The sequence below is a fragment of the Mytilus californianus genome, unplaced genomic scaffold (genome assembly GCF_021869535.1).
Source record: "Mytilus californianus isolate M0D057914Y unplaced genomic scaffold, xbMytCali1.0.p SCAF_12, whole genome shotgun sequence".
NCBI classification, from domain to species: Eukaryota; Metazoa; Mollusca; class Bivalvia; order Mytilida; family Mytilidae; genus Mytilus; species Mytilus californianus.
The window spans coordinates 20,999,992-21,010,033 of NW_026262604.1; the positions used below are offsets into that span (position 1 = coordinate 20,999,992).

The 10,042-nt window shown below is 33.0% G+C and overlaps 1 protein-coding gene across 1 annotated transcript; it reads left to right on the forward strand.

The window, feature by feature from the left end:
- Positions 1–3,058: 3,058 nt before the first annotated feature.
- Positions 3,059–4,171, forward strand: LOC127722334 (uncharacterized; the record flags this gene model as incomplete). Its single annotated transcript, XM_052229220.1, has 2 exons — positions 3,059–3,363; positions 3,730–4,171. Coding segments are annotated over 2 exons (747 nt in total), but the record flags the coding sequence as incomplete, so codon positions are not given.
- Positions 4,172–10,042: the final 5,871 nt, after the last annotated feature.

Sequence of the window (10,042 nt, forward strand, 5' to 3'; positions counted from 1 at the left end):
TGTTGGGGTCAAATACATATCTATACAGCATACATTTTGGCGAATCTTCAAAAAATGAGTTCATTTCACTATGAAAGCTACCCTTTACTCTATCTTTGAATTCAATTAAAAACAAATCCACGTTTTTAACACCCTGATGTAACCATACATCCTGGAACCCATACATGTATAATATGTCTCTAATTCGACAGGCCCAGTTATATTTGTCGTTTGGTTTTTTATTACATCTCTCGAGAATTTCTTCATAACAGCATTTAAGAATACAGTTATCAGTACATAATAACTTAAACCAATATTTTAACATTCGACAATATCTTTCTATAAACATAGGGTATCGTCCCAACTCACAATAAACCATATAATTAACAGTAGATGCTTTCACCTTTAATATACGTTTTAAGAATTTCATTTGAACTTGTTCGATATCATCACATTTGTGATTTCCCCAAACTTCACAACTATAATTCAAAATACTTGCTACATACGTGTCAAACAATGACAGCATAGTTTCAACTTTATGACCTTGGTTTGCTAATGATTTTTGGGTATATGTAAAATAACCATTATATCTAAATAAAATACTATAAAATATAACGCAATGGTACTAGACATTTGCGGAAACTAGGTCTATACCTAGGATTACACCTTAGACTTACGATTACAGTTAAAAAAAACAAGGGGTCATCTCAAAATGAAAAAAAAACAAAACAAATAAAGATACATAGTAAAATGATTTTTTTTATTAGGTAAATAAGTCTTTACGGCGACACACGAAGGCAGCACATATGGTCACAACAGATGTTAATCGCTGTCTTGGATGTCTCCACAAAGTCCCCATAACTTTATAATTTTTTAATTCTCCGATTGCGTGTTCAACCTTAACTCTATAATGGGTTATCAGTCTATTTAACTTTCTACATTTTCTCTGCATATTCCGGGGTTTTCTAACAATTTGCTGTCTAGTATAAGCTGTCAATACTGGATGTCTGTTTGGATAAATTTTGTCGCCAAGCAAAAATAGCTCATCCGGGAAAGGTAGTTGTTGTCCAATATTTCGCATCAACATATACTGCTGAGCATCGTTTTGATGTCCAAGAAATCCACATTCAACATAACATATCCTGCCTTCGTTCGATATAACAACTTGAGTATGAATGCAGTGATATTGTCTGTGTCCCGAATAATATTGTTCCTGTGGTTCTGTTATTGGCCGATAAATTTCAGTTGAAGTTCCGTCAATAGCTCCTACTGCAAACGGAAGTTTTTCCCACCCACCTTGTAAGTCCTGCCATTCATTCAAAGAAGGCCAATGAATGAGACGGCTATATGTTTCTTCAAAAATAGGTATACATGCATGAATTTCATCTTTAATAGTAGAAACACTAACGTCAAATATTACATAAAGCCTGTGATATGACGGATACGATCGTAACCATAGCATAAAAACAAGTATTCTGTTTCTTGGAGAAAGCGTATGATTTCGACCGGTTCTCTGTCTGAAAAGAACGTTCACATCGGCTACAATTTGAAGCAAAGTTTCAGGAGTTTCACCTGTTACTTCAAAGAAAGAATATCGGTTGCTAGCGAAAGAAGTGAAAACATCTCTCCCGTTCCAAAAGTGCACATTATTTCCTATAATTCTTTCCCTGATTGTTAAAGATTGATCTGGCAGTGGTTTAACTAGCGTCGCAAGGGTCAGAACTAGCTGACGAATAAATTGTATATCATCTGGTGGAGGCTGCATCAAGGCAGGTAATGCTACCATGGATAATCTGCGATGTTCATCCATAACGGAAATAAACTGAAAAAAAAACAACATATCACAAATACATCCATCATTTATTTTCTACGTATATAAAAGCGGGCGGTATATTAAAATTGAGATTCCGTCCTTCCTTTCCTCCTTCTTTTACACGATTAAGTTTTGTATTCGCAACTGCTCTTTAACAGAATTAATTATACATAAATTAGGCCGTTAGTTTTCTCGTTTGAAATGTTTTACATTGTCATTTAGGGGCCTTTTATAACTATGCGGCATGGACTTTGCTCATTGATGAAGGCCGTACGGTTACCTATAGTTGTTAATTTCTGCGTATTTTGGTCTCATGTGGGGAGTTGTCTCATTGGCAATCATACCACATCTTCTTTTTTTCACATATATGTACATGTATAAGGGTGTTTGTTAACAGTTGTGTCTGTAGCTTTTACCTTTGATCCCTTTCAATCAACGTATTCATTTTGCGGGTAACTTCATGTTTAGACGACGGCTTCATTATAAGTGTTCTCTATAGTACAATTTAAAAAAAATCGCCTATGTATCTTTACTGTATCGTATTCAGAAAATTCTAAAATTTATTGAGCAAATAGGTTTTTTTTCAAGGTGAGGGGAGGGGAATTTCAATTAAGAAAGGAGGCTCTATTTTTTTCTAAACTTTTTTTCTTCTTGAAATTTGCCATTTATACGTATTTGAAAAGATAGTAAAATTCCAAATATTAGAGTGGACCTATTCTGCATTTCAAGCGCACCTTCATCCACGTTTTATGTTCGACCAGCTTGTAGTTGACAACATGACTGATATAGACGCAATTAAAGGTAAGTTTACAATAAAAAAAATATGTGATCTTTGCAATATATTTTTTGTGAATAGTTATATATATATATAGAGAGATCTTTTTTTCTTTTTTCCTTTTTTGTGTGTTTTGTATTCCAAGTCTATAATATACCTTATCTAACTGTACAAAATGAAAAACAAACAAACAAATAAGTGACCTACCTTATTTTGTATAGCAAATATCTGTTCTAATTTCGTTCAATTGATACTCTTCAAATGGTGCACTTGAAATTCACCGGAAAATACGATAAGGAAGTAACACAATATAATTAGCAAACCCGCCTCCGCGCAGTTCTCTTGAAATATTGTCCGGTGTCTGTCCGTTCGTCTGTGAGTTAATCAGAATTTTAAACAAACTCGCGTTGGATGTCTTGCCGTCAAAAATATATCCTGGTTTTGATAATTTTTACCATTTCTGGTTTAATATTTTTCTAATTATTTGACCTTTTTTTGCAGGACCCTCAATTCTAAAACGGAAAAAGAAAATTGTCGCAGTATCTGACCAGGAGTTATTACTTATGCTGCGGGCATATCAGACACACCCGTGTTCGTGGGACAGAATAATTGATACAGTAAAGGAAAACATCCATACTCTGACAAACGATGCACAAGATCTCTACAAAAATTGCACCAACAAACAAATCAGAACAAGATTATCAGTAAAGTTGGGCAAACTGTTGGCCCTTCCGGCAGATAAGATCAAGAATATCATGGTCAAGTATGTATTTATGTCAACTATTTACAATATTTTGTCAGAGATATATACATAGCGTTAGACAAATTCTAAATAAAAAAAAAAAAACAGAAACAAACATCATTAAACTACCTGTTTTACTGTAACAATCGCAATTCATTTAATGAAGGTTGGTTTTTTCTACGTCCCCCCTTTTTTCCCACTAAAACAAATCTATATATATATAACATTTTAAAAAACAATTATATCGCGACTTAACTGCATAAGCTTATTTGATTTTTTATTATTGTATCGTCTTGAACATGCATGAAATATTTGTCACTGGAAGTTTAGCATCACACAATCAATGTTTTAACTGTTGTATCTTTGTACTTTTTATCCTCTAAGAAAATATATTTTTATTCCTTTTTTTTTAAATTGTAGGGAAGAGCTTGCTAAAGTAAAAATATTGGAGACCAGGTTGACAAAAGATCATCAAAATGTCCCTGGCCCATCAACTGCAAATGACAAAAGGGATAAAATACTTGAAGATCTATCCTCTGAAGATGATAATAACGGGCCAGTTAATTCAGAGCCGAAAAAAAACCCCCAAAATGCTACTTCAGTACAACAAAATATAGAGCAGGAAGAACCGAAAGAGCCAGAGGAACCAAAAGAACGAGAGGACACGAATGAGGAGGAAATTGAGCAACCGCAAGCTGCCAAGAGGGCCAAGCTACAAAAACCAAAAAGCAAAAAAATGCCGCTCATGAATTTGATTAAAAAAAATCATGAGGCCTACAGCAAGTTTATTACGAAAAAGGTTCCGAAGTTGCTACGTAGTCTTGGTGTCTCCTCATCAGAGTCTGACGATGATGAATTATAGTTCAAATTCTAAATTTGAAAGATCGACATAAATATAATCACAAAAAAATGGGTTGTGTTTTTTTTGGTATACTTTTGAATGTTTATTGATAGAGGAAACGTAGACAAACTGTTTTCTCGATTGAGATAAAGTAAAAGATTATAAAAATATACCGAAAGGGAAGTGAAATACCACGAAAAAAGAAAATATTATATATACATGTAGTTCTTAAACACCAACTTGTTGAATCTCTCATTCTCATTAAAAAAAAATTAGGACAATTTGTATAATCTTATTATATTGCCAACATGCTCATTAGTTGATTGCCCTAGGCCTGCCATAACACTATGTCTTGCTGAAATTAATTCAGAACTACCCAAAGCGATAACCACCGAAACTGCCATTGCGAAAATTTCTCAGATGTCAAATCATTTTCTGAAATGATGTTCGTTCATTCTTTCATATGCGTACTTTAGAGTGGCATACTTCAACTATAGTTTAACACAACGACCAATATTAAATATGTACATTATAATTACATATTTTGCTTGAAAACTCAATTGTTCAACATTTAAAAACATCATTAAGGAGATAGCATTGGTTTGGAACGACAGTTTGTATTTACACTTTGAGACGACCAAAGTTTAAATGTTACCTGTAAGTGTAATCGTAATCCTAATCGTAGGTGTATGACAGTTTTCGCAAATGTCTAATACCGCTCTGATCATTTTGATTAAAATAATTACAAATGGCCTTCATTAATACCAGTGAACCTATTTAAGTAAACAATAACATGAATTACGAAGTTGTATGATTTCCCAATTTGACTGAACAACACTCATACTAGCTGTATGACTCCGGTAAGGTAACCCCTTTTATATCTGCATTGTTATAATAAATATATCAGTAATTAAATAGTTGCATTCATCTTGAATTGTAGATCCTTGTCCACAATTTATGCCTCCTGTGCCATGGCTCTGTACTGGTGAGGCTAAAGTATTCTACATAGATGGTGTGAAATGTTATGGACCGCCTGAGATCATTCCATGCAATGATAACTCAATCTTTTTTTAATTTCTATAAGGTAAAAAAATGCATACATAGATATAAGAAGATGTGGTATGAGTGCCAATGAGACAACTCTCCATCCAAGTCACTATTTGTTAAAGTAAACCATCATACATCACGTTAAATAGTATTCAAGCATATAGTGACAGGTATTAATTCACTATTTATGTATATACTTGTGTATGTTTTCATATCAAATGTTTTGACTGTACTGGCTACAATCATGTATATATAAAATCTATTCAAATTGATATTTCGTGCATATTATATTGTGCATGGTTATATACAGCCATTTTTTATTTGATGTATATGTATTGTATGATGATATAAAAAGACGCTAGTAGTTTACTAATATTCAATTCTTATAAATCAGTAAATAAGAAGTTAAATACACAAACGGAGTAAATTGCATATACTCCAACAATAAAGGGGATTGTATGTTTTTTCCTTCCCCATGGTAAATTTGTATTCATTCCATAAAAAGTTTTAGAGCTGGTTGACCGTTATGATATATTAACATCTATGTCACAAATGAACCTAACTATGTTCTATATTCGCAGCAACAATCCTGGTATAGACATGACCAAAAGAACATGAGTTATATAACGGGTGCCAGATACGTAACAGGATCTACTTCTCCTTTCGAACTTCTTAACATTGTCCCAGTTTTTGGCGGGAATTGTGTTGCTCAATCGTAAATTTAGTATATACTCGTATGTAACTATGGATCTTCACCTTTTACTGCATACTGCATTTAATAGTATTACTACCTCAAACATTAATATTTCTTGAAACCAATTTGATGAAGTATTTTCATGCAGAAAAGTATTATTGTATCAATAATACTCCATCTATGTTTATTACAGAAATAAATATACTACTCATGACACGTATTATTAAAAATGAATAGTCTCTGGTTTTATAGGGCTAACACCCACCTTCAACATTTGAAGGCTGACATTTCATTGGGTAATGTAAAACTTACCAGAATTTAAGCTCAGCTGAATGGAATGATTAAACATTTGCAAGATACTAGAGTCTAGGAATGACCATATTCTAATACCTTAATCAACTCTTGGGATTCTTACGATTTTACGCGAAAACCTGATGAATAAAACAATCTAAAATAATATCGTTAAATCTGTCAATTATAACGTTCAATGAGAGCACATTGAAATTTATTCAGGTAATTTAGTACTAATTGTAATATCAAATGTAACAATAAAGCGACATTTTCTAGTCTAGCACATGGTCGATAATAGTAACTGCATGGTTCCGACAATATCTTCAACTTAGTGGTCATGTTCTTTTTTGGCACATACATCTAACCTCTCTTATATTCCAGTACTTACAAGCCCAGTGTTTCCAAAGTTTTACTTTGAGTTTTGGAAGAGCGCTTCAGACGCACCAATATCGTGTGTTATTAAAATGAAAAACAAAATTGTAAGAGTAAGTTAATATTAAATCAACAAAGTAAACCACATAAGCCGGAAAAGCAGATCGACTCGCGAACACAATTTCCAAACTCCATGAAAAAAATACCCCCAAAAAATAAAAAAATACTAAAGGAAATAACAATAAATTGTTTTTGATTAGTTTATACTTGTGTTGTCCACTCTTAATCATATAAAGTACTTTTAACGCATACATACACATCACATATAAATGTAAAAATAAATATAAAGATGCGTAAGCTGGTGCATGTTCCAGTTACAGAATTTTATATATTCTCTTATATTATCTTATTTCACCGACTTAGTTATCTCTATCCTTGTTTTCAGGTGGCATGACATTTTAATAAAACATTTCCTGAAGTTCATATATTTTGTATCATTTGTATACAGGATACCACTGACAATGACAATGTGCATATCACTGCGAATTATTAACAAAATAAATATGAAACATCTGGTGTTTATTTATATATTTGTCTAGATCCGCAGCGTATTTGTGTCCTAATGGCATCATTTATTATGTGCAGGTTATAACAAATTGAATAATTTTACAAAATAAAACGGTGTTTAATCGTTAGATACTGTATCATTATTTTGTTTTGTTTTAAATATGTTAAATGGTATGGAATTGAAGTTTCATTTTGGAACTCTAAAAACATTGATTATGAAAGGCAAACATAATTCCTTAACCAAGAGTTCCAAATGGTGAAGTTGAAATCATCCCTTTGTAAATTTTACGGACGCCATCACGAGTTGGTTGACCGTTATGGATTTCACAGATGATATCGGATATGTTCCTTATGTCGAAACTACAATACCCTTCCATTTTCACGAATGTGATCTACCGAATTGACTATTTACCGGATTTGTAATAACATAAGCAACACGACAGGTGCCACATGTGGAGCAGGATCTGCTTACCCTTCCGGAGCATCTGCGATCACCCCCAGTTTTGGTGGGGTTCGTGTTGCTTAGTCTTTAGTTTTCTATGTTGTGTCATCTGTACTATTATTTGTCTATTTGTCTTTTTATTTTTGGCCATGGCGTTGTCAGTTTGATTTCAATCTATGAGTTTGACTGTCCCTCTGGTATCTTTCGTCCCTCTTTTACACACTTAGCTGTCAGTGGGATTATGAAATTGCATAATATCACATATCTGAGTTTTGACAGATGATAGTTCACCGCCCAAAAGAAATATTGCCACGTTCATGTTTTTGCTGCTTGCTTTTCGGTTTTGTATCGACTTGATGAGTGCCTATGTCAATTCATTTTCATAATTTGTTGATATATAGAAATAAGAATAGGTGGTCTGAGTGCCAATTAGACAACTCTCCATCCCAGTCACAAAATGTAAAAAGTAAACAAGTATAGGTCAAAGTACGGCCTTCAATATGAAGCCGTGGCTGGCTCACTCCGGACAGCAAGCTTTAAATTGCCTAAAAATGGCTAGTGTAAAACAATTCAAACAGGAAAATCAACGGTCTAATCTTTATAAAAAAATACCATAAACGATAAACACTTATGAACCACATCAACAAACGACAACAACTGAACAACGAGTTCCTGACTTTGAACAGGTGAAATCAAATAAAGCGGGTTTAAACGTTTAAACAGGCGCCAACCTTCACCCTAACCTGAATCAGCAGTGCAACATTACAATATAGAAAGACACACTATAAAATATCAATTAAAATGGCTTAACTCAATCAAAAAAATTTATTAACAAAAACAAAACATACACTGAACGAATAAATTTGATATATGACACCATATTTTTTCAATATTTACAAAAAAAAATGTGGATGATACTTTATAAACAATATCAGAAAGACAACAATAACCTAAGACAAAATGGCATTAAATGAAATAACGTACACAGGTAAAAATAATAATTCTGTTGTTCGGGGTGGAGTACGGAAATATTTTTCACGAAATAATTTGTTGTTGTTGTTGATACTGTTAAATTAAATTGTAGTTTGTTTGTTGAAATTAAAGTAACTTAGAGTTATAATTCATTAAACAGTTTAAAAAAAGAAACAGAAACAAAATCCACAAAATAAAAGTGACAATCAAGACAACACGATAGCTATTTCACAATACAGGTCCAAAGATTGGAAACAAACAAAAAAAAACATGTTTCAAAGCATATCACATGGGCCATTAAAAATCTTTTAACATTAGGGTTAAATATACTTCTTGAGAATAAATCATCAACTTAGCTCAGCTCAAATACAAAAGTTATTCATTGAGACTTAAGAACACGTGTTTCATTTAAACAAGCCAGATTGTTAGATTTAATACAATCAAAGTATTCTTTCTCTTGCAACAGTAAATTGAAAAAAACCAACATTAATTACGTATCTTCTCTTTTCACTAGTATTCCTGGTTTTGAAATTATTGACAGATTGAAAGAGGGGCAAAAGATACCAGAGAGACATACAAACTCGTAGATCAAAAATAATCTGACAACGCCATGGCTACAAAAGAAAAAGACAAACAGACAAACAATAGTATACAAAACACAACATAGAAAAATAAATACTAAGCAACACGAACCCCACCAAAAACTGGGGGTGATCTCAGATGCTTCAGAAGGGTAAGCAGATCCTGCTTCACATGAGGCACCCGTCGTGTTGATCATGTCATTACAAACCCGGTAAATAGTCTTATTCGGTAGGTCACATTCGTGAAAAGGGAACGGGATTGTAGCTACGACTTTAGGAACATATCCGAAATCATCTGTGAAACGGATATTCCATAACGCTCAACCAAGTCGTGATGGCGTCAGTAATATTTACGGACGGATGATTTCAACTTAACCATTTAAAAAAAAAAAAAAAAAAACAAATTGGCCAACGTAGATGCAAGTAACTTGTTTAGGGAGGCATATATCATACAAAAAAAAAAAAACACTGACTCCATATAAAATATAAAATAGCCTTCAAATAGGGATCTATCAGAAAGAATGAAAATGAACTACATTCCACCATATAGTTGAAGTCCTCGCAATGGACAATTCAAAGTGTGTCGACTATGGGGAATCCCATATTTCATGAAATAAGGAATCCCATTGGTACAGATGAAATCTGTCACATATCTTAACTTATATCAGAAGTAAGATTTAAGTAATCAAGTTGAAGTTATACGTCAAAAATTTTACAAATGCCATCATGCGTTGGTATTTTCTACCCATTTTATTATATGATTTGGTAATATCGTAGATATCGATGAAAACTATTTTGTTATCAAACAATAGTTCATCCTAAAAACAATGGGGTTACATGCCAATGAAATGAATGGAACAGAAACTGTTGACCCTATCAGCTTACCTATGTTTACCAACGTATATCCGTTTGTTACCTTTTGTGAT